Source organism: Theropithecus gelada, chromosome 4, assembly GCF_003255815.1.
Source record: "Theropithecus gelada isolate Dixy chromosome 4, Tgel_1.0, whole genome shotgun sequence".
In the NCBI taxonomy this organism is placed as follows: Eukaryota; Metazoa; Chordata; class Mammalia; order Primates; family Cercopithecidae; genus Theropithecus; species Theropithecus gelada.
In genome coordinates this window covers 159723131-159749350 of record NC_037671.1, presented here as the reverse complement: position 1 = coordinate 159749350, position 26220 = coordinate 159723131, and the positions used below count along the sequence as shown (strand labels likewise).

Sequence of the window (26220 nt, the reverse complement as noted above, 5' to 3'; positions counted from 1 at the left end):
TAGTAGAGATGGGATTTCATAATGTTGGCCAGACTGGTCTCAAACTCCTGACCTCAGGTGATCCACCCGCCTCAGCCTTCCAAAATGCTGGGATTACAGGCGTGAGCCACCATGCCTGGCCAGGAACTCTTTATTGTATATATTAACTAACCCCTTGCATGTATTTTCCTCACATATTTTATGCTCACTTGTGGTATCTTTAATCAGGGAGAAACTTCTTTAATGAGACAATGCCTCACTCTGTTCAGGCTAGAGTTCATTGGCACAATCATAGCTCACAGCAGCCTCAAACTCTTGGGCTCAATCGATCCTCCCATCTCAACTTCCTGAGTAGCTAGGACTACAGGTGCATGCCACTATGCCCAGCGAATTAAAATTTTGTGTGTGTGTGTGGAGACAAGGCCTTGCTTTTTGCACAGGCCAGTTTTGAACTCCTGGCCTTAAGTGATCCTCCCACGTTGGCCTCCCAAAGTGCTGGGATTTGTAGGCGTGAGCCACCACGCCTAGTCAGGCAGAAATTTTTATAACAAATTTGTACATCTGTACCTGAAGTAATTATACACATATTTTTGTGTTTTTCTCTTTGCTTTACGTTCATATCATTAATCGATAAGGAATTTATATGATATGCTGTATATATGATAGAGCCTTTTCTCCAAATGAATTGGCCAGTGTTCCCAGTATAATGTGTTGAATAACTCATCCTTTTCCCATTGATTTGAAACACTTCTGCATATACTGAATTTCTATTTATAACTACATATAATGTATACATTCCTATATATTTTTTCCATATATTTAATTCCTGTTAATTCCTATATATAACATTCATGTAAATATATTTCTACTAATTGGATTATTTGCAGATGCCCTACTCTAATTCATTGCATTAGATATCTGGTATCTTGATATCTGGTAGTTCAACTCCCCTGTTATTATTCTTAGTTTATTTTATTGGTCATTCTTTCACATTTACTCTTCTAGAGGAACTTCAACATCAACCTGGCATTTTTCCCCCCAAAATAGTCCCATTGGACTTGTTCTACCAGATCATTCTTAATTTGTTATGTACTCTTGAAACTTATCTGCATGACACTTAAGCAAATAAAAAACACTGAGTTCAAGCCAAGGTAAGGTACTTTGTGATACTATTTATCTGTGGTGAGATACATATTTATTGTAGTATTTCTTGATCCTCTTATCACCTAAAATGATTTTAAAACTAAAAGAAGTTAGTAGGTACAGAAATAGCCAGTAAAACCAAAAATTATCAGTAAACATGTACTGATAACAAACTTTAGCCATTACGTAAGTGTTTTCTTCCCGGGATATTACTATAGAAACAATAAAATAATTTTATAGAATAAAGGTCTGATTTTTTAGTTTGGTATGAGAATGTCTTAAATGCTTGTATGTATATGATATGTATTATATCATGGTGAGGTGGGGGTACATTTTTCAGATGGGGTAAACTCAGTCTCTGAAATATCTGATGACTAGGTCAAGGCTCGAGTTCTGTGAATTGTCTGATGGCCGAGCCTTAGATTTCTAGCCATAGTAGACTAGTAGGATTGGTTGCCCTTGTGTATAAAAGATATCTGTAGATTGTAAATAGGATCCTAGGGCTGAAGCTTAGGGAATGCCTTATAATGGCTTGGAAAAGGTGAGGAATTACAGAATGATGAGACACAGCAGAATATTTTATGGAGAAATCATCATCACATATACATTTCTATGGTTTTTCTCTTTTATAATCTTAATTTGGCTTTCCTCATTTCTAAACAGTTTTACTACTTACCCTTCCAAAGAATATTTAATACTACTTCTGTTTTACTTTCTACTTATTAAATGAGAAAAGGAGTCCATGAACATAAATCTACAAAAGATCTTTTTTTTTTTGAAAAAAAGCCATTTTTTCAAAACTTTAGCCATATAGTCTTTAAAAGTTTATTGATGAGTGCCCACATTTAGAATTTTTGCCCCACTGACCCCTGCATATGCCTTTTCTCATTTTTTTTTCTTTTTTTTGCCTCCTCTTTATTACTTTTGAGTCCAGTCAAGTCTCATTTCATTTGCTAAGCCTTCTAAAATTACTCAGGTACGTATTTTGAATTTCTCTTGCTTATTGCCTCTACAGCTCAGCTTAACAACTTTTATAACTTGTCTCTCAGAATAGTGTAGAATACGCTTTTTGATAATAGCACTAGGTAATTCGTATTTTTTTTTTGTAATTTAGCTATGTCACAGGCCACAGTTTTATGGCTTCTGGCAGATCAGCCTGTCTGAACCCCAGTTTCTCTAAAGAAATGTAGGAGTAATTATACCTATTCTGCATGGTTGTGTAAAGGTAAAAGACCATGTAAAGCACCTGGCTGAAGAGCATATGAGAGTGCCATGTTGACTTTCTAGAATTTATATCTCAACTTTGGGAGGTAGCTGGTATTAAATGCAAGGAGTAAGTAAAGAGAGTAAATTGAGGAGGTTATTGCCATCTAAGATAACTAATAAAGACAGTAGAGGTCACCTTATAGTTTCACAATTTAAACCCTTAGGGATTAATCATTAAACTGTATTTATTGGTGACTTGTTACAGGCAGAGCACTGTGTCATGTGCTGTGTACTATGTGAACGTGTATAAGGCATTTCCTGACCCCTGACAGCTAGTATTCTGATAATGAGTGTGCTTAAAGACCAAAGGAATGATTCAGAAGAGCATAAATTGGGGATATGCAAGCAGAGGGTTTCATTAAATTCAGCGAGTCTGTATCAGTTGTGTGATGTGAGAGAGATCTACCTTTGCATCCTTCATAAATGAATATACATTGGAAAAAAAGCATCTTCAGGGCAAGAGACCTACATCATTTCATGGTCAAGAGAAAACCTAGACTCTATTTAGATCTTAGCCCCAGGAAGGAACCAGGAGAGCCCTGGGGAAAGCAGCTTCTCAAGGGGTAACCACTAGGGACAGAGGAGGCAGTTTCTAATTATATTTTGCTGTAGAGGTGGCTGGAATATGAGAGAGGTCAACTGGACAGGCAATGAGGTAATTTGGTTTAAGTGCAAGCTCTGCCACTAAGGTCAGGTCACTTATTTGTCCCTTGTTTCTTCGTCTATAAAATAAGATTAGACTTGATTAGTTGGGTAGCCCTTCAGCTGGGTAACTATTATTTCTGTCTGAATGAAAACTCTACCTAACAAATGATCAGTTCTTCTCTATTCTAGAGACAGAACACTAATGATGAATATGAGAGTTTTCAGAATATGTATCTTTTGGGTGATCATGATTTGGTGGGTGGGTTTTGTGAGGCTTAGGGGAGGACATTGATGATCTTTCTTTGGAATGGTGCATTTTACTTTTATCTCATAGTGGGCTAGTTGATTTAAAGGACGTCTTAGTGGTTTAATTCACCTCTTAATAGGAAATGGAAATTTTACGTACTTCATGGAAAAGTTTGGAGGAAACTGAAGCTAGTGAAATTAAATGAACTGCTTAAGCCATAAGGTGACAGCTAATTAGTGGTAGGGCAGGGACTAGAATCAATGCTTCCTGTTTTTTCATCCAGTACTTATTTCTTACTGTCATATTTTGGGACTTACTGAAAATTTAGTGTTCAATTTCTTGGGATTGTTAAGTGGTGAATGAATTTCCAGTTGTTTGGGGAAGATGAGAGAACACAGTAAACATTTTATATTTTAAAAAATATGATGGATTTGATTATATATATGTATCTCTTATTGATCTGTGACTGGTTATTTTAGTTATGAGTTCCCTTCTGACCTATATCAGTAGAGTTTGCCTGCCTTCCAGAATGGTGCTAGCCACGAGGGGGACTTTGTAATGTGATTGAGTAAGTAGAAGTATATCACCTTGCTGTTAAGAACAGCTTAGTGGATAATTTACTGAATGTATGTTTTTATCCTTGACTATGGAGAACATTATTAATTTAAATTAATATATTTCCAAAATAGCCTTAGCCATGGTTATCTCTCCAAAGTTCTAGAGTTGGACTTATTAATGTCCTTGAAATAACCTGCAAAATTTTACATATATGGTACATTTTTCTATGAAGAATGCCCCATGGTTTTTGTTAGTTTTTAAAAGGGGTACCTGACTGAAAATAAAGATTTAAGAACCACTGCTTTAATGGGGTGGTATTCAAATCCATACTAGACTTTCACTTAAATAACTGCATTTTTGAAATGCTACATCACAAGTTTGATGTTCTATAGAAAAGTCACAAAAAGAAAAGTATTATGATATTTATTGCATCCCCAGAAATATTACAGGATCACATTGCAATTTTTTTGTGTGCTTAGAACCTTTTATGCCATTGTATGACCCACCTACTTTTTTAAAAGACAAAATTTCCGTATTTCAGTGCACTAAATATGTTAAGTGGGACAAGAAATTTTTTACGTGCAAAATGGTTGGAAGATACTAAGATGAACTATAACAGGAAGTTGGAATTAGTGTTGTAAAGACTGGATTGAGACATTTTCATGCTCTATGGTTTTTTTTCCCTCCTTTTGACAGAGGCCAGAATCCCCCATGCCACTTTTCCTTATTTTAATCTGTCAGGATGTCTCCTTGTTCCTAGCACACATGCATGCACATACCCACACCTCATCATCGTCATCATCATCATGCTCTTAAGTATCCTCCTTCCTTATCTCCTCACTTACCTCTCACTCCCCTTCACTTTCGCTGTAACTTCAGGAACTGCTTTTTCATGCAAAGCCAATCCTTCTGTAATTCTCAATCTATTTTCCTAGTGTTTTTTTCTACTCCTTGCTTTACTTCATTTATAGCCTCTTAAACCTCAGGCTCTGGAAGGTAACTTTGTTCTCTTTCCTTCCTTTCCATCATTATTCTGTCATCATCTTCCCCCCTTGATTTCTGTTCTTTTGAAGTTACTGTCTTTAGCTGAGCCAGCCTTCTGTCAGTCTTACTGCTGTCATCTAGTGAACAGCCTCACGGTCACTTCTCCTTACTCATGGGAGACTTTGGCAGCTAGCTTACTCTTTTCTTCTCCCCCTAAGCTCTTCATGATCACCGCTCATGACCCATCTGTACCACCAAGTCCAACACTGGATTTTCAGTTCTTTGACTACCTTATTTCCAGTGAGCTTCACCTCTCATCAGAAATTTACTAAGATTTCTTCTCCTTCTTTACTTACAGACCCCTCTGCTTTCTCCTAGTGCATCAGGACTCTTCCTTTGTCATTTTATTTATTTTTAAAAAATCAGCTTAGATTTCATTATTTGTAATTTCAGTGCCATATAATTTCTTCTTATACCTGTTGGATAGATCCTTAACTCTTAATGAAGCAGTTAGTGTCTTCTCTGTGCCTTTTTCATTAATGGCTGAACATTGCTAGAGAAAGTCACACAAAGGCAGATAGATTCCACTATAAATTCATTATCACAAATCTTAAATGGGCCCTCAATACTATCCAACAGTTCCTTTTATTTTTTAAGTGTTCAACTTACTCTGTTTTTGCACAGCAGTTATTGAAAACCTTATTCACTTTGCAAATCTTTTTACTTTCCTTGGGTGGTCCCAGAGCATAATTAGGTGCTGTATTATGGAGAAAATAGAAATCATCCATTAGGAATTTTCATTTTCCAGTTCCTAAACATGCAAAGCTGCCTTCTATTGAAATAAAATAGCGTTTCTCCTGTCTCAGCTCAGTTTCTACCTGTACTTTGGATTTCGTCTCATTCTACCTTCTTAGAAATTCTAAAGTATTGATGATCTCTTCGTAATTTATTCAACTAAACCTTCTCCATTTAATCTTTCCTATCAGCTTGATCCCATTTCCCCTTTCTATTGCTCTTCTGCCATATTCCCTTTTTAGACAAACTTTTTAAAAGAATCATTTTCATACATATGCAATCCCTATCTAAAGCTCTTGGGACCTGATTTGATTTAGAATTTGGAATATTTTGGATTAGGAAAACGTTAGCATGTATATACCATCTGTAGTATAATAGCCCCAGTGAATTGTGGAGCAGTTCCCTGTAATCAGACACATTGCCATTTCTGCCCTGAAGTGTGTGGCTGTCACTTTCAATAGGATCAATAAGTGCTATCAATAAATAGCTTCATATCAGTCCATGTTAGATTTTGCTTCCAAATGAGTTATTAAAATAATAAAACCCAAAACTTTAATATTTCAATGCTTTTGGATTTTGAAATTACAGATGAGAAGTAGTGAACATGCCTTCATTTTTCACCTTATATTTTTTAACCTAGTTTGGCTTTTACTTTCTCACTTTTTTCAAATGACTCTTGCTAACTCTACCAATGACTTTTATCTAAAGTGATCATGTCACCAGTGAATGTTTTCAGTCTTCATTCAGTTGACTGGCCCAGAGCCCCAGATCCTGGTGATGCCAACTCCATCAAACACTCTCTTCCCTTAGCTTCCTTGGCACCACCCTCCCTGGCTCTCCTTCACCTTTTTGTAGGTGTATTGTCCGTTACCTTGGCATTAAATGCTAGAGTTCTTCCAAGGCCTCTTAGGACCACTTCTCTTCTTGCTCTGTGCTCTCTCCCTTGGTGGTCTCGCCTGTATCTATGTCTTCAATTACCAATTATGTGTTGATGCAGCTCAGACCTCTCCTTTGAGGTCAACCAACATGTTCAACTGCCTATTTAACATTCATTGTCATTTGGAACTCTCAAATATTAGGTCCAAATTCCTAATATGTCTCAATTTCAAAATTTTCCCTAAACTGTTTGTTTTCAGATGTCCCTTTACTTCATCCTCCTCTCCCTTTCCCCTTCCCCTCTCTTTTGTTTACCTCATTTTGGTAACTTCTGCCTCTGTTAGAGCAAGCATTAGGATCTTTGGTATGACCTAAAGGTCCTGCACTCTCTGGCCCTGCCCATCTCTCCAGCTTCATGTAGCTCCCTTCTGCTCTTACTCCCTCTGAGGAACTGTGCTTCCTCCTACAGAAACGCCATTATACAAGCCTCTCTTTCTGCTTGGAATGCTCTTTCTTTCTGTGCTAGTTATTATAATTTATATTCATTTTCCCCATCGTAGCTTCAATTCTCACTTTCCCAGAGAAGCTCTCTAAGTCATGTGCCCTATCATCAAATCTTATGGCACCATATATGGATTATTTATAACACTAATAACGATTTTAATTGTACTCTTTTTTTAAACCATTTAGTATGTTTTCCCCACTAGAATGTAATCTCTTTTAGAGCAAGTGTTACGTCTGCTCTTCACCATCGCATTTCCAGCATAGTGCCTGGTGTATATAGGCAAATAGCAAACATTTTGAAGGAATTTTATACATTAACTTATCTTTTCTTATATTGTTAGTGCTTTCTGTATATGTATTTACCAGTGTAGCACATGCAGTTTCTATAGTTTTATGTGGATCCAATCCTGATGGTACTTTTTCTGAAAATTATAAAGACACATTTTTAAAAGTTCAATGAATTATGTAGGGATCAAATGAAAAAGAAAGTCTTTCTTTGATCTAGCGCATAATTTGTTCTCCTCCATTCCTCCATTTTTAATTTTATTTATTTGTTTGTTTGTTTATTTATTTATTTATGGAGACAGAGTCTCACTCTGTTGCCTAGGCTGAAGTGCAGTGGTGCAATCTTGGCTCACTGCAACCTCCGCCTCCTGGATTGAAGCGATTCTCCTGCCTCAACCTCCTGAGTAGCTGGGATTACAGACGTGCACCACTGTGCCCAGCTAATTTTTGTATTTTTAGTAGAGATGGGTTTCACCATTTTGGTCGAGCTGGTCTCGAACTCCTAACCTCGTGATCTGCCCACCTTGGCTCCCAAAGTTCTGGGATTACAGGCGTGAGCCTATAAAAATGCCCAGCCTTTTTTCTTGTTTTTGAGACAGAGCCTTGCTTTGTCACCCAGGCTGGAGTGCAGTGGCATTATCATAGCTCACTACAACCTTAAACTCCTGGGCTCAACTCATCATCCCACCTTAGCCTCTCGAGTAGCTGGGACTACAGGCACATGCCACCATGCCTGACTAATTCCCCCATGTTCTTAATTCAGTTTTCTACATTAACCTCTTTCCCCAGATTCTTTATAGATACCAGTATTTTAGTAAGTCTAGTGTTGTGTGCAAGTAAAATATAAACTATATTCCAGCACAATTCAGTGGACTCTCAACTTGTTCATTCGTAAATCTCACAGGATTAAAAATAGTTTAGCCATCTGCTAACTGACCAAATAATTTTAGTATTGTGAAAGGGTGTGGTAGGAAAGGGAGGTATAGGGTCTAGGTATAATGTCAGAACAAGGCTCAGTGCAGAAACTACCTTGTGACCTCTTAATACTGAAACTTAACAGTCAGTTCAAAATTAGGAAGAGATTTGGTGGAGGTTAAGCATAGGAGAGTCCTGATAATAGGGGATTTCCTAGATTAAAGTGACAGATTTTCTTTCAGCATTAATATCTTACTAAATTTTTTAGAGACAAGATTATGTGTTTATAAAGACATTTATTCTGCGAAAGTTATAATCTATAATTTAGAATAATATGTAATAGATTTCTGTATATTACTAAATAAATTAATTGGCCTTTTATATTTTACTCCTTAATTAGGAAAACCAGTAGATTCCCAGACATCGCGAAGTGAATCTGAAATTGTGCCAAAAGTTGCTAAAATGACTGTATCTGGAAAGAAGCAAACTATGGGATTTGAAGTGCCTGGGTAAGACTTTGAGTACCCCCTCATCCCCACTCCCACCCCCACGTTTTTGAAATTAGTATTGCCTCCTATTAGTCTGTAAGAAAGACTGTTTCAATTTTGCATCATGTATCATTAGCATTGAAGTATCATATATCCTCAGCGCAACATAGTGCAAAGAGACAAAATGAGAAATTAGGCTTGATTCTGGCCTTATCTTGTGTGTATTACTTACTCTACCTCACTGTCAGTTTTCTCACATAAATATTTTATAGCTACTTTAACGTAAAAAAACCTATGATTTTGTGAAAACTAGCACCGTGAGATAGGGAATTCTTATACCACTAGGTGGCGGAGATAACCAGATTTCGGAGTGAGTCCCGAATCATGGAATCATTAATTAAATTTTTTAATAACTGAAATATTTTTAAACTCTTTTGGATTTTTGTATTGAATAAATTGGACCATTGTAGCAAAGACATACGATATGAAACATACCTAGAATTTGAAACAAGTAGTGAAAAATGGAAATAAAGCATACCTTGGTAGCACTTGTTTGTTCTTATCACAGTCTCTAGAATCCTTCCAGAAGTTTTTATAGACAAGGGAAGTGAGTTGCTTTGAAGCCATTAATTTTTAAACTAAAATTTTTCAGAATTTTCAATTGTTCAATAAATCTTTTACTTACAAATTGTATGTATTTTGTCTGTCAAAATGATAAAGAAGCATTGTTATCAAATATAAACAATAGGTTTTTAACTGTAAACAACAGATTTTTATATACAGACTTTTTTTCCTTTTTTTCTCCCTTTTCCCAAGTTATATTTTTTAAAAAATATAAACTCAGGAGCCTTATTTTTTTTTCCTTACAATATTCTTTTGTCTAAATTAGTGAGGTATCATGAGTTTTGGTTGGGAAGAATGTTAATTATCACCTAGTTCAATTTTTGGGTTTTATAGAAACAAGACTTTATTCACTAGATTTCAAAGTCAGTGAAGGAAAGGACTCCTTATCTAGGACATAGTAGGCATTCAGTATACATTAATTGAATGATTGGATGAATGAAAAAGTTAATTTCTATCATGAGTAACTTTAGCCTGTTAAAATAATTTAGAATTCTGATTTGGTCTCAAAAAGCTTCATGTATGCCGTTTTTCCTTCTGAACTGGGATTGGGTTGTCAGAATTATAATCGCCCCTTTTGTCCTTATTCTTGAGTGCCATTTAATTCTATTATGGGATTTTTCCATTAGAAAGAGAGAAAGGGGAAATAAATAGAATATACAATTTATTGTCCTAAGGATTTTATAATCTTAGTTCAAAAGATTTTTCAGAAGTCTTAGCAACATGCAAATAAACCCAAAATAATGTAATATATTAGAAGTAAATGCATAGGTATCTAAATGAATAATTATAACGATAATGGGTAATAAATGTGTCAATAAATGTGTGTAATTTTTAAAGCTCTGTAAGTACAATGCAGGCCTTTCAGAATTTTATGACTGTATTCTTCATGAGGCCAGGGACTGTTAATGTTCATCACTGTATTCCTTTTACAGAATAGTTACTAAATATGTGTTGTTCAGGATCCTTGGGGAAATACATATTATTTTAAAAATAAACTTACAAATGATATAAAGGTAAAAAATCCACCCATGAGGCAACATTTTGATGTGATTCTATGGGAGAAGTTGTTAGAATATGAAAGGTCTGTAGTTATAGATTGAAATACTCAGAAATGCTCAAGGCCAACCAAGTCGTACTATTATGGGATTTTTTTGAGATTTATAATAGAGATAACACTTAGCCTGTTCTGGGTTAGTCTTAAGAAAGCATATAGAAACACAATGAAACACTTTTGAGTCAAGATTTCAGCATCATAGGTTTCTATATAGTGTGATTCTCAATGATGTCTTATTTGAAAAAGGATATGGCTGGGTGTAGTGGCTTATGCCTGTGATACCAACACATTGGAAGGCTGAGGCGGGAGGATTGCTTGAACCCAGGAGTTTGAGGGAGCTATGATCCTGCCATTGCATTCCAGCCTGGTCAACAGAGTGAGATTCTGTTTCTATTTGGAAGAAGAAAAAAAAAGGATAATGCATAATGTATTGCTTGGAAGGAACTGAAACAGCAAACTTTCTTTTTCTTTAATAACATTAAAAATAGTAGATGCAAGTAAATGCATGTAAGTAGAAATGGAATATTGCATATAGAAGAAATATTCTTCTTTTAAACTCTTAAATCTCAATTATTAGCTTCAAGTATTTTAACTCAAGAAGAAAGATTAAACCTCTAGATTCATCTATATGTTACTTTTAGAAAGGTAGTTTAGAGGAAAAAAAAGACTAGTCATTTTATAATATTAGATAAGTGTACAGGGTGGGCATTGTGGCTCAGGACTGTAATTCCAGCATTTTGGGAGGCTGAGCTGGGAGCATCACTTGAGCCTAAGAGTTCAAGACCAGCTTGGGCAATATATTGAGATCCCCTATCTCTACCGAAAAAAAAAAAAAAAAAAATTAGCTGGGTATGGTGGTGCATGCCTATGGTCCAGCTACTTAAGAGGCTGAGGTAGGATCACTTGAACCTGGGAGGCCAAGACTGCAGTGAGCCAAGATTGTGCCACTGCACTCCAGCCTGGGCAACAGAGTGAGAGCGAGAACATCTCAATAAAAAGAAGGAAAGAAAAAAAAAAGTTTACAAAATGATACCAGAAAGCAACTGAAAAAAATTCAACCAACTTATTCTTTCATTCATACCAATCAGTAATTAATTATAGGCCTGAAATCCAAGTGGTCATTTTTAGACCTTATCTTAGGTATTTTTCAAAACTTAAAACATTGACTTTTATTTCGTAATATGCAGAAGTTTTTTTGACTAAGGGCAGACTTACCTAGGATACTTTTCTAATTACTTTGGTCACTTCCCACCAACACTGTAAAATTTTAGTGAATCAATTTACAGTTTACCTAAGATTTACTTAAAAGGGGCCGGGTACAGTGACTCACGCCTGTAATCCCAGCACTTTGGGAGGCCGAGGCAGGTAGATTACTTGGGGTCAGGAGTTAGAGACCAGCCTGGCCAACATGGTGAAACCCTGTCTCTACTAAAAATACAAAAATTAACCGGGCGTGGTGGCCAGTGCCTGCAGTCCCAGCTACTCGGGAGGCTGAGGCAGGAGAATCGCTGGAACCTGGGAGGCAAATGTTGCAGTGAGCTGAGATCGCACCATTGCACTCCAGCCTGGGTGACAGAGCGAGACTTCATCTCAAAAAAAAAAAAAAGATTTACTTAAATGGAAATGCTATCCTGAAAGCGTGAGCTTCAAGCCCCTGCCCACTCTGTCCACCATAGCTGTCTGCTTTGATCTGTTTTCCATATTGAATTTAGTGTAAGCTTGCCTCTGAAGAAAATGTTTTGCAGCTAAAAGCAAAAAGATATGGGGCCCAAGATTGTGATTTCTCCCAGGTCTGATCCAAACCAGAGCCTGTGTCTAGTCACAGTAGATCACTTGTGTTATAGTTTGTAGGGCTTTTTACATTCTTCTAAATACAAAGTTATCATGTTTTGCTTTTAGAACTAGCTGTGGTCATTCAAACAAATATTTGCAAATTAGAGTCTGTTTGATTTCACTTAATTTAGCCTGTTAGAATCATTTAAAACTATGGAACATTTTCCACATACTACTGTTTTTACCTACTAGTTTAAGATGAAGTGCATCTGTCTAAGTAGTGCTCAAAAATGAATACCTAAATTGGTTAGTAGAGATTTGAAAAAGCAAAATAAAATGAGAAAGGATATGTGGCTTTTAATGAAGTTGCAAATATAACTAATGTGACTCTTTTCCTGAGGCATATTGTGAAGGACTAATATTGGGCATATAAAAATGCCCTGACAGGGAAAAATAATAGGCAAGAAGAAAATAGATGTGCTTATACATATCCATCATGCTACAATCTTAAATGATTATTATAAACTGCTTTCTGTATGTAGTTTTTCTCTGTCAGCTCCACACTGAGTTGGATGTAATTGGCTTCATTCTTAATAACTTCCAATTTAACCTGCTCTTTGTCCTAATTCTGTTTATCCATAGTTGTTAAAGGAAAGTGAGGTATATCATAGTCTGATTATTAAGTCACATTCCTTATAGCTGTTCACAGAGTAGCACTGGTACTAGATTCTATGTGGAGTGTCAACAAGCTCATGAAGAACTAAGATCAATGTTTACTTTTGTCAACGGAAGAATAAGTTAAGCTGGGCAGCCTTGTTTCTCCTTTATATATCTGAGTTCCTCACCAGATTGTAATCTTTTGGGAGTGGTAGTTGACTTTTTAATTTCTATGTCATTTTCTTTTTGACATCAGTCCCTAGTATATGTTGTAGTTTTTAGTAAATCAAGTGTTTGTTGAATTAATGAATTAAAGCTCCACTGTCAAAAATGTTTATGAACTGTAGTCATTTAGAGATATCTCCCCTAAGGGTAGTGTTTGAGTAAAAAAGATCATAAGTCTATTATGTTGGAAGGATGAGTTGAAGTAAAACTATATTTTAGTACTAATTCATCTCCAGTAATATATTTGATGCCATTTTGACAAAATATCTCCTTTATAACATTGATTTTGATAGGATGGATTATATGGCCAAGGCTGTGGGCTTAGATTTTGAATTTCAGTTATTTTTCAACATATTTTCTTCTTATCTTCATTTTTGGTACACTGTTTTTCTCATTGGGTCTTCCACGTCTGTATTTGTGTGGTTTGAATCTAGCTACTTATCATTTCCACTTTAACAGACTTTAGCTACTTAGCAGAGATTATTTTTGGTCTGCAGCATAAAGGATTATGAAGAAACAGCTTCTCTGCCCTTCTGACATTACAGGACATCAATAGAGTTGGTTTAAAATATTTTTTTCCTATCTGCCTTCTATAGAGTATCTTCTGAAGAAAATGGTCATAGTTTCCACACACCTCAAAAAGAACGGCCCATTGAAGATGCCATTGCTTCTTCTGATGTTCTTGAGACTGCTTCTAAATCTGCTAATCCACCCCTGACGGTTCAAGCATCAGAAGAGCAGAGTTCAACCCCAGCACCGGTGAAAAAGTCTGGCAAGCTGAGGCAGCAATTAGATGTGAAGGCGGAACTGGAGAAGCGGCAAGGAGGGAAGCAGCTCCTCAACTTGGTGGTCATTGGTAATGCTCTTTGTCCCTCTGGATCGTCAGCCAGCCATGCCTTAGCCTGCCATGCCTTAGCCTGCCCACTGTCTGGTGGCAGCATGGAAACTCTGAGTTTCTCCATGGGTGGAATGGACAGAGAGCGAGGAGGCACAGGGCCTCATAATGCTTTCTAGTCACCTGGGGAGAGAGAATGCCAAGTTACCAAAGAGGTCATTACACTTGATTGTGGGATTTTTCATTTTGTGAACATTTTGAAATCGGCATGTCTTGTTGACAATTTTAATTTTCAAAAATCTGAGAAATTTCCCCCCTTTGTAAAGAGACATGCTGTTTTTTTCAATTAGATGTTGTAACTGTCATTTGATAAATATTGGTATTACTGTAAACCACTAACATGAAATATTGAATTACACATTTATGCAGTGCCTCAATGTGTGAACATCTGGAAATGTACCTGGTATTAATCCTGAATCAATTTTCTTTAGGTCATGTTGATGCTGGGAAAAGTACTCTGATGGGCCATATGCTTTATCTTCTGGGTAATATAAACAAAAGAACTATGCATAAGTATGAACAGGAGTCTAAAAAGGCTGGCAAAGCTTCATTTGCATATGCATGGGTCTTGGATGAAACTGGCGAAGAAAGGGAAAGGTAGTCACTATATTTCAAAATTTTCAGTTTGAAGTCATACAGTCTTCTAAAATATGTGTGTAATATGTGTTGAATTTGTAAAACATAAATACTTTAGAGATTATTTTTAGAAAATAGCTTTTAAATATCAGGGAAATATTTTGACTTTTTTTGTTGTAATCTACATACTGTTTTTTCTCTTCTGAATTTTATGAAATAGATTAAAAGAATGTTTAAAAGAAACAAAACAACAGCCATGCAGAAAAAACAGTAAAAATCATAAGCTAATTATTCTATGGGATAAGTTTCAGTTGTCACTTCCCTAAGTATTTGTCAAATTGTCTTGATTTTGAATTAAAATTATGAGTAAGACTTAATTTCATGTCAGCTTACAAAGGAAAGGTAACTGTAGTAAAACCTATTCTGTCTAGAATCTAAATAACCAGCAAATTCAAATTACCAAACAATTCATTTTTATACTGTATATATTATGTTTTTATGAGACAGTCAGCAAACAAGTAATTCTGTAGCTGTAATGCAGTTACTCCTCTGTCTCTGTTACTGTATTGAGTGCTAATTTTGGGGGGATTCTAGTAGGAATATGCAGCTACTCATATACTCTGGCCAAAGAATAGTATTTCTTTTGAAGTCTTTTTAGAGTGACAGTATAGATCGTGTTAGGGTTATTAGGGTGGGAGAGCCAAAGGAGACCTTAATAATTAGTGAAATGGCAGATACATTACTGTATCAAAATAATGACTCTTTACAAACCTGTAAAGTCCTGTGGAAGTCCTAAATTAACAGGGTGATTAAACTGTGTTCCCTGATGTCTTCAGTCTGATTATTGGAGAATATATCCGGATTTTCATGCCTTTTTAATGGGTATTTTATTGCAGTCTTGGATAGTCTCCATTATAACATACAAGGTAACACTCTGTAAAGCAGGTCACAGTATTCCTTAGCTTTTCTGATATACCAGAATTTGTATCATAATGGTTTCTCTTTCTTTGTGGGTGTCTTTAGTTCTGGATAGTATCACAGACCTGTTTTCTATCCTAGTAAGAAAAATTAGCTGGACAGTTGCCAATTTTGGAAAACAATGGAATTGTATATATTGCATTATTAGAAGCTTAAATAATTTTCACCTCTCAGTTTAACAAGCACACTATTAAAGTATGTGGCTTTTTAGTTTTCTTTGCATTATCTAATAAGCAGGTAAAGACTTTGAGAACAGTATAATTTAAGTTAGAATGGTTTACTTGAATTTATCTAGTATCTTAGTTGAGCTGGCAAGTGAACTAATAGTCTATTTGATTCCTATAATGGTCAGTCATTTTAGCTTTTTTGACAATATATCTATTGATTGGCTTTCATATTTTTGCTGCTGCCTTTTACTGCTGCTAGTTCTTTATTGCTCAGTATGATATAAGTTTTAGAGTATTTCTTCATTCCATAGATAGCAGATGCTTCCAGGTACATGATGGGAGTTTTAGCTCACCACCATATGTTCCTTAATAGCATTTACAAAGCGTAATATGTTGCTTATCCCACCATGTTAAATATTTGTACATCTCCTGTTCTTCTCAGATACTGAAGAACAGAAATTGGTAAGTTGAGTGACATTTCATATCCTTAGGGTTACAAATTGAAATCAGAGCTGGATCAGCAGAGTATACCCAGGTCAGTCTAGGGAGGATCTCAGAATAATTCTTAGTTCACCATTATTCTGAAGGTGCCTGTCGTTCCTAGACTATTTGGGAATTATTAAAGAGAATTAAGCATCATTTTGGCAAACTAGGATGGCCCATGCTTTCAGATTAAACTCAAATGGCTTGACTAGGGAGATCTACAGTTACTTTATTGCTAGGGCAAACCTATAGTTCATTATTCTAATTGTTGTACTCTTGGTAGTAAAAGGGAGTATTATTAGTCCTTCCTTCGGGTGATTTTGGGGCAGACCTAATTAATTGCCACATGATTTCCCTGTCTAAATTCCTGAGGCCTGGAATGACTGAGTGCCTTTGTAGACCTTCCTTGGGCCCTTCTTTTACAGGTTAAGCATCCCTAATCTGAAAATATGACATTTGAAATGCTCCAAAATCTGAAACTTTTTGAGTGCTGACATGACATCACAAGTGGAACATTCTACATCTGATTTCACGTGACAGGTCACACAAAATGACTAAAAATGTTGCATAAGATTCCCTTCAGGCTACGTGTATAATGTGTATATGAAACATAAAGGAATTTTGTGTTTAGATGTGGGTCCCATCCCCAAGATATCTCATTTTGTATATGCAAATATTCCAAATCCGAAAAAATCTGCCATTTGAAAAGCTTCTAGTCCCAAGCATTTCACTAATCTGAATCTACATTTTTGTGGCTGAAAAAAGGCACTGTGTTTGTCTCCAAGAAGAATTAAATGGGATACAAAGCAATCTGCTGTTCATCTGTTTTTAAAAATTAGGCATCTGCTTTGATACTTTGTGTTTTCTAAATATGTAGCATACTAACCAGCCTTGCAAATGTACATTTTATAAGCTCATTTCTATAATTAGTGAAGCATAAGCATAGAACATGAAGAAAATTACCTCTTGGTCGTGGTAATTTTTCATTTATCTTTTCTCATATGCAGTATTTTCCCCCCATTTAGAGTTGTCCCCATGTATCTATCTTTCTTCACAATTTACACTATTTCTTACAAAACAAATAAGGTAATAGGGCATAACTATCATTTTTATTGAGCTCTTACTGTGTCCACCACTTTGTGTTAAAGCCGTAAGGATGCACTTCTCTTATAGCAGAAATTCCAGCCCCGAATGATAATTTAATTATTCAAAAATAATGGTCTATAAATACAATTTCCATTTTTACCTAAGAATGTAGATGGGCATGTAGACTATTATTAATTTACTCTATAGCACTATTTACATAGTACATTCTAACCATGTTTTGTTTTGTTTAAGGGGAGTAACTATGGATGTTGGTATGACAAAGTTTGAAACCACAACCAAAGTTATTACATTAATGGATGCTCCAGGCCATAAGGACTTCATTCCAAATATGATTACAGGAGCAGCCCAGGTAACTGCTGTTTTCTTTACTATAGTGTACTGATTGTACTTTATATAAAATTTCCTGATCCTGAGGTTACAATTCTAGGATTTTAACTTTTAAAATATTTTAAAGTTAAAAATTTTAATCTTTATAAAGCTTGAACAAAAAAAGAGCAATATTGTATTTTTCATGATCTTTTTACCTGTACTTTGTAAAACCTTTTAAAATTTCTCACAAAGAAACAAAATGTATAAATGCTATGAGTTTCTTTATCATAAAAGTAATGGTAAAGGACTTGATGAGTATAGTTTCATATTTCCTTTATTGATAAGTTGGCATGAATATTTCAAAATCTGCTTTATGTCTTTCAATATATTCAAGTCCTATATCTTTTTAAAGAGCTTATTTATGCAGAAATAATGAAGCTTGGGTATTTTTGCCCAGTGGTTTATTTCCTTTCTTTTTAACATTAAAAAAGCATTGCAATTTGTAAATTACACGATTCTTAATAAGAATGCTGCAAAAAATCAAATATAATTTGCATTCATGCATCCCTTAATGATAAGGATATATTCTGAGAAGTGAGTTGTTAGGCAAGTTCGTCATTTGTGAACATATTAGAGTATACTTACACAAATCTGGATGGTAACATCTTTTATACACCTAGGCTACATGGAACCTATAGCTCCAAAGCTACAAACATGTATAACATATTACTGTATTGAATACTGTAAGCAGTTGTAGCATAGTGGTAAATATTTGTGTATCTAAACTGATCTAAGCATATTATAGAAAAGGTACAGTAAAAATAGGGCATAAAAGATAAAAAATGGAATATCTGTGTAGGGCACTTTCCATGAATCGAGCTTGCAGGACTGGAAGTTGCTCTGGGTGATTCAGTGAGTGAGTGGTGAGTGAATGTGTGAAGGCCTAGGACACGACTGTATACTTTACAAACACTGTACACTCAGGTGACACTACATTTATTTAAAAATATGTTTTTCTTTAATAGTAAATTAACCTTAACTTACTATAGCTTTTTTTACTTTATAAACTTTTAAATTTTTTTAACTTTCTAACTCTCTTATAATAACACTTAGCTTAAAGCACAAACATGTTGTACAGCTGTACAAAAATAGTTTCTTTCTGTATAGTCTTATTCCATAAGCTTTTAAAAATTATTATTTATAAATATGAATAATGTTTATAAATAAATTTTTTTTTTTTACTTTTTAAACTTTTTTTGGTGAAAAGCAAAGACACAGATACGCACATTAGTCTAGGCCTACACAGGATCATGATCATCAGTGTCACTATCTTCTACCTCCACGTCTTGTCCCACTGGAAGGTCTTCAGGGTCAATAAGGTGCATGAAGCTGCCATCTCCTATGATAACAATGCCTTCTTCTGGATACCTCCTGAAGGACCTGCCTGAGGCTGTTTTACAGTTAATTTATTATTTAATAAATACAAGGAATATATTTTAAAATAATTATAAAAGTGAAAAATAGTAAGTACATAAACCACTGTCATAGTTATTATAAAGTAGTATGCATAATTACATATGCTATATTCTTTTATACAGTTGGCAGCACAGTAGATTTGTTTATACCAATATCATCACAGATACATGAGTACTGCATGGTGCTATGACATTTTGGCGACCACGACATCACTAGGCAATGGGAGTTTTTCAGCTCCATTATAATCTTACAGGACCACCATCGTATATGCGGTCCATGGTTGACCAAAACGCATTATGCTGTGCATCACCGTAACTTTAAATGATTAAAGCAATGAAAATAGCACTGCATATATAGGACATTCATTTCTTTCATAATGGATGCTTACTGGAAAACATGAAGAGTTAAAATAACTTGACTCTGTTACACGGCAAAAGCGTGACTTCAAGCAATTAACCATTTTCTGGGATCTACTCATTAAAAGGTTAATTTTTTGAGGCAGGGTTTCACTCTGTAGCCCTGACTGGAGTGCAGTGGCACAATCACCAGTCACTGCATCCACAACCTCCTAGGCTCAAGGGATCCTCTCACCCCAGCCTCCTGAGTAGCTGGGACTGCAGGCATGTGCCACCATGCCTGGCTAATTTTTAAATTTTTTGTAGAGACGGGATCTCACTGTATTGCCCATGCTAGTCTTGAAATCCTGGGCTCAGCATTCCTCCCACCTCAGCCTCCCAAAGTGTTGGGATTACAGGCGTGAGCCACTGTGCCCAGCCAAAAAGAGAATTTTAATATGAAGATTTGTCAACCATAGAGGAAACTGTATGAATATATTATAACATATTTGAAGATAAATAAGAAATTTTTGGTTCCATTTTAGAAAGTTGATATGTAATTTTAGAATATTAATTCAAGATTCATGGACTGAATGTGATAAAAGATTGAAATAAAGTAATTATGACTATTAATTGAGTATCTAATATGGGTCAAATACTGTATTAGGTATTATATGCATTTAGTTTAATATAGTCTTTATAACAACTCTAAGAAGTGTATATTATCACCATTTTAAGTTAGTATACAGTCATCCCTCCGTATGCATGGGTTCTGCATTTATGGATTCAGTCAACTGTGGATTGAAAGTATTTGGGGGGGAAAAATTCCACAGAATTCCAAAAAGCAGAATTTGAATTTGCCGCACGCTGAGTACTGTGTTGAATCCATGCAAATGAAATGATGTTTAGGCATTGTATTAGGTATTACACATAATCTAGAGGTAATTTAAAGTGTGTGAGAGGAAGTGTGTAGGCTGTATGCAAAGGCTATCCTGTTTTGTAAAAGGAACTTAAGCATTCATAGATTTTGGTATCCACGGGGGTTGGGAGGTCTGGAACCAATCCCTCACTGATACTGTGGGAAACTGTAGTTTTCATTGCATTTACCAAAGAATACAATATAGTTTTGATTTCTCCTTATATGTGTATATGTATGTGTGTGCGTATGTCTGTGAGTCTTTTTCTTTTTTTTTCATTGATTACTTACTGAATCCTGGCTGTGTAGCAAGCACTGAGGTAGCAGTGTGGGCATACAATGCCTACAAAGCACTGATAGTTTAATGAGTGAGACAAACACCGGAACAAGCAGTTATAGTAAAAATGCTTTTGAATTCTAGAACCTTAGAGTGCATAGTTATTATAAAGATCGTTTATTCCAGACCCAGGGATGGAGGCTAACACCCGTAATCCCAGCACTTTGGGAGGCTGAAGTGGGCACATCACTTGAACCCAGGAGTTCAAGACCAGCCTGGGCAACATGGCGAAACCCTGTCTCTACTAAAAATACAAAAAATTACCTGGGTGTGGTGGCAGGTGCCTATAGCCTCACTTACTCAGGAAGCTGAAGTGGGAGAATCACCTGAGCTCAGGAAGTTGAGGCTGCAGTGAGCCGTGAGGGAAGGGAGTAAGACCCTGCCTCAAAAACCAAAAATCATTTATTCCAAACTCTTTATGGAATTATGGTGGGAAAGGATTTTAGAGATCATCTAATTGAATTCCATTATGTAACAAATAAATAAAGAGACTCAAAGATGTTAAGTAACTTGCCGAGTGTGCAAAATATTGCAGTGGGCTTTGGGGACACAAAGAAGCATACGAGGCATGCTGCCTCACCTCAGGGAAATCACAGTGTAGAAGACGAGACGTGAAGATGAAAGGCTAACAGTTGCACTCCAAGAACAGAGAAGATACGCGTTGTGGAGAGAGATCACTTTATTCTGCTTGATCATCAAAGACTTCCTTGAGAATGCATAGTAGGCATTTGGACTCCCAAAGGCAAGAGCTGCTGCCTAGAAATAATATTAATAGAGAAATTGCCCAGAAATGTTTTGGAGATGGTAATAGGAAGATTAGGTAGAACATTTGTGGCCTTACGTATCTTAATACCAATTCAATGAATTTTACATTTTAACCTAAGAAGATAAATATAATTTTACAGTTATTATGAAAACCTAATGAGAAAAAGATTGTCAATTACTGAGCCTAGGACTTGGAAGTTCAGGTCTGGATGTTCTATATAAACTATATTTACTCCCTAGTGTTTCTATGAAGTAAGTAAGTTGATAATGCAGAGAGGCTACACAACTTGCCTGAGGTGGGGAGAACGGTTATTGACTACAAGCATGCGTGAAAGAGCCAATTTTCAAATTGATTGTTTCAGTGTATGCTTATTCTTATCTAAGAATCCTTGATCAAAAGAGCTGTATCTCATTGAGGAAATAAGTGTTCAGCTTTATAAAATATGAAGGATTGGAAGTGAAGATGGCACTTAAGAGTAGAGACAAAGCAAGAGTATTTACGTACGAGTAAAAGGAAGCAGGAATAGTGTAAATTATCCCACCAAAGTATATGGATGGTACTTCAATTTAAATTGTAATATTCTGTTGTGAGAAAATATCTGAGACATTCCTGACATATTTTATGACCATTTATTTTCCATTATGGTGAGGATTATATATGATATCTGAAATTCTTTAAAAACTGGAGAGCACAGAAATAAAGAGGTCATTGGGGAAGCAACAAAGAAACAAGCTGTTGTGGACTCTGTTCTGACCAGAAAGCAGGAGAACTCAATAATGTGGATGGAATATAAGAGGACCCTAGAGAGAAAGTGATTATTGTGTAACAGTCCAAGATAGCTAAAGAGGGGAAGGGGAATGCCAGGTGTAGTCTTTGTTTCCTGGATTTCAGAAAAGTGGATTTCTGTGACAAACAGGTATGCATACAAAGCAAAAGCTGTAAAAGAGAAAATAAAAGTGTTCTTTAAAAAATGCCCCTACAGTGCATTGACAGAAATAATTGGTTAGAATGAAAAGGGGGAACTTCTGTGGTTGCTCAGACTGTCTATTGCACATTTTAAAAGGCTGTATCCACATGATGCAAGCGGCATCAACACAAAAGAATAGTGGGAACCTGTAAAGTTAGTTTCAATAAGGCTAACAAAGAAACTGAGCTAAGCTAAGGTTAGCTTTCTTCTTGTGTGGGGTGTGTAATTTGAGTCTGAAAGAAATGTCTTTCTATCTGATTCACAAGATGGTCCACACAGGTTAGAAAACTTTGTTATACAAGGCTTTTTTTCAATAGCTGTAGAGGATGAATATGCTGCTTTTTGATAATTCATATATTTGCTATTTTTCTTCATTATAAACAATACTCTGATGAATATCTTTGTAGATCTATAATTATTTCTCTGGGATAAATTCCTAGAGGTGGAATTGATGGGAAGTAAAATATGTATAATTTTTAAGTTCTTGATACTTTTCGTGAAAATACCCCCTGGAAGGTGGTGCACCTACAGTCCCGTAAGCAATATTTGAGAATGTGCTTCTCACCGCACCCTTGCCTACAGCAAATAATTTTGTCTTTTAAATCTTTAACAATGTGATTTGTAAAAATGGGAGAGGGGGAATATGTCAATGTGTTTTTATTTTACTTTTTAAAAATTTTGGTTTCTACTGAATTTGAATTTTTTTCATGTTTGTTGACCATTTATATTTCTTTAGCAAATAGCTTGCTTGTATCCTTTAAAGCTATGTCTTCTTGTTTTTTTGTTTTTTTTTGTAAAGACTCTATAGAGATTATAACTTTTACCTTATGTGTTACTAATGTTTGTCCTTCCCTGTTTACTGCTTTTTGTTTTTTTGAGACAGAGTATTGTTCTGTCGAGTAGGCTGGAGTGCAGTGGTGCGATCTCGGCTCACTGCAACCTCTACCTCTCAGGTTCAAGTGATTCTGATACCTTAGCCTCCCAAGTAGCTGGGACTACAGGTGTGCACCACCACACCTGGCTAATTTTTGTTTTTGTTACAGAGATGGGGTTTCACCATATTGGCCAGGCTGGTCTTGAACTCGTGACCTCAGGTGATATGCCTGTCTTGAGCTCCCAAAGTGCTGGGATTATAGGCATGAGCCACTGTGCCTGGTTGCTGTTTATTTATGTTTTAATTTTGTTTATATTTTTCCCCTTTGCTTAGATATTTTAATTGTTATATAATCAAATATGGACATTTTTTCTTGGTCTTTATGTCATTATTTTTGGTGACTTTTATTTAAAATTTTAATCCATCTTTGGGAGTCTTTTGTTTGATTTGTTATGATGGGGGTAGTTAGGGTCTTCCTTTAAAAATTTGACACCATAATTAATTGAATAATCTGTCCTTTGAATTAAAATGCTGAAACATTTTTTCTGGTTTCAATTATTTTTCTTCTTTAGGCGGATGTAGCTGTTTTAGTTGTAGATGCCAGCAGGGGAGAGTTTGAAGCTGGATTTGAGACTGGAGGACAAACACGAGAGCATGGACTCTTGGTCCGTTCTCTGGGAGTGACGCAGCTTGCTGTTGCCGTTAATAAAATGGATCAGGTATTTAAGGGCTTTGTGAAGATTTGTTTAAGATGCTAATTAAGATGTTATTCTACTCATAAAGATGACCTCAGATGTCACTAGTGTATATTTTATTAGTCAGTTGCCATGTTTTTAAAAATAAATTCTCTGTTCTCATCTTAAAAGAGGTGCTAGTAATTTTTAAGCAAGAACATCTTATTTTCAAAATTAATTTTTAAAACCTAAAAATTGTTTTAAATTATAAAATAATAGATGTTTATTATAGCAGAATGAAAGTATAAAAATCAGAAATAAACCTATATTTCCAATTCTCCTTCCCACCCAGAAACTTATAACATTTCGTTTTGTATATTCATCCAATTTATTTTTATAGATAAGAATCTTTTTATTTACAAAATTGGGTTATCTGTTTTATCATCTTCTTTTTAAAAAAAGATAATTTTCTTGTCTTGTACATGTTTCCAAGTAATTAATAATCCTTAGATAAAGAGGGTATTGTTTTTATGACTGAATTCTAGTCTATTTTAAAGATATAATTTATTAAACATTTACTTTTGAACATTTCCTACATATGTATTTAGAAATGGTTCATTCCATGGAAATTTCTGGGCTTAAGGGAATATACCTTTTAAGACTTGCTGAACATGATTAAAATGCCTTTGAGCAAAATTCTGGTTATTTACTTCTGGCACATATGGTGTATTTACTTTTCTAAACTCTTATCACCACTGCTGTTATTACAAAATTATTTTCCCAATTTATGTATAAAACATGATTCCTCTTTTTTAAAACATTTACTGTTCTGTGAATGTTCGCATTTAAATATGTTTTGTTGATTAACAATTTGTTTTTTCTTTTGGGAATTATTTACATAATTTCCTCATTTACATAACTGTATTTTTTTCTTATTGGTTTGTAAACATACTTTATTTATTAAAGTTTTTATCCCTCCATCCTCTCTTAGATATCTTTTCCAATTTGTTATTTTACTTTTTGTTTATGGTATGTTTTGGACATATACTCAGACTTATAAATAGTTCCTTTTGACTTCTATCTTTATGCCTAGGTATTTTCTTTTTCTTTTCTTTTTTTTTTTTTTTTTGAGATGGGGGTCTCACTCTGTTGCCCAGGCTGGAGTGCTGTGGTGCCATCATAGCTTACTGCAGCCTCAATTACTGGGCTCAAGCAGTCCTCCCATGTCAGTCTCCCTAGTAGCTGGGTCTACAGGTGTGTGCCCCATGCCCTGCTAATTTTTAATTTTTTGGAGCAATAGTATCCCACTGTGTTGCCCAGGCTATACTGGAACTCCTGACCTCAAGCTATCCTCCTGCCTCAGCCTCTCAGAGTGCTAGGATTATAGGTGTGGGTCACTGCACCCAGCCTGCTTAGGTATTTTGTTACCCTGGGATCTGATTCACCCACATTTGCTATTAGTTCCTTTATGGTATCATTATTACATGTACTTTTAATTTTTTCCCAGCATTTGACCATGAAAAATTTCACTATAAAGAAAAGCGAAAAAAATTTTACAATAAACATCCATATTATAACCACTTGTTAAGATTCTGCCTCATACTTGATCACATATTGGTTTCTCTATCTACTTCTTTATCCATCCATTAATCCATTTCTTTGGCATGCATTTCCATGTAAGTTGCAGACCCCTAAATACTGCAGTGGCATGTCATTATCCAGAGTTCATATTACGTATACTTTTTTAGTCTATTTGGCTTGAGGGGAGTGCTGATTATTTTATTTTGTTCTAACAGTTGGTCCAAGCAAAAGTGAGTAAAATACTCACTTTTTCCCCCCAAATTTGAAATCACTTTTAGCATATATAGAAAATTCTAAATGTACTAGAGACTATTTCTAGGCTTTCTGTTTTAGGAACAATTACTTTTAGATCATATTACTAGCAAGGTTTGATATTCTGTGTTTTGATTTTAATAGATTTTATATTTATATTTGATATAGTCTTGATTATATTTCATTGCAGAAATTTAAATTTTATGTATCATGTTCTGAAGCATAGTTTTAAAAATAAATTGGATCTTTATCAGGTTAATTGGCAACAAGAAAGATTTCAAGAGATTACTGGAAAACTTGGGCACTTTCTTAAGCAAGCAGGTTTTAAGGTAAGGTCATTTCAGATTTATTTGTTATTACTTTCCTTAAGTCATCTTACTGATATGAGAGGAAAAACTAATACTTTGATATTCTTATTAAATTTGTTTAATTCTCTTTGCTTTATTTTCTCTTGAGTATCATGTATATAATATATTCTTTGGCTTATTTCACCTTAGAAAATTGCATAT

General features: G+C 35.3%; 1 protein-coding gene across 4 annotated transcripts in view; it reads left to right on the top strand.

The window, feature by feature from the left end:
• Window positions 1-26220, top strand: part of HBS1L (HBS1 like translational GTPase) — a 93010-nt gene that overhangs the window by 44636 nt on the left and 22154 nt on the right. For 3 of the 4 annotated variants that reach the window (XM_025382711.1, XM_025382710.1, XM_025382714.1), the window contains 6 exons: window positions 8598-8706; window positions 13615-13874; window positions 14345-14510; window positions 17456-17573; window positions 23777-23923; window positions 25966-26040. In XM_025382711.1, coding sequence (XP_025238496.1) covers window positions 8598-8706; window positions 13615-13874; window positions 14345-14510; window positions 17456-17573; window positions 23777-23923; window positions 25966-26040 — 875 coding nt within the window. Of the gene's footprint in view, window positions 1-984; window positions 1131-8597; window positions 8707-13614; window positions 13875-14344; window positions 14511-17455; window positions 17574-23776; window positions 23924-25965; window positions 26041-26220 lie in introns of all 4 variants that reach the window. The other variant, XM_025382713.1, reaches the window with a different exon arrangement.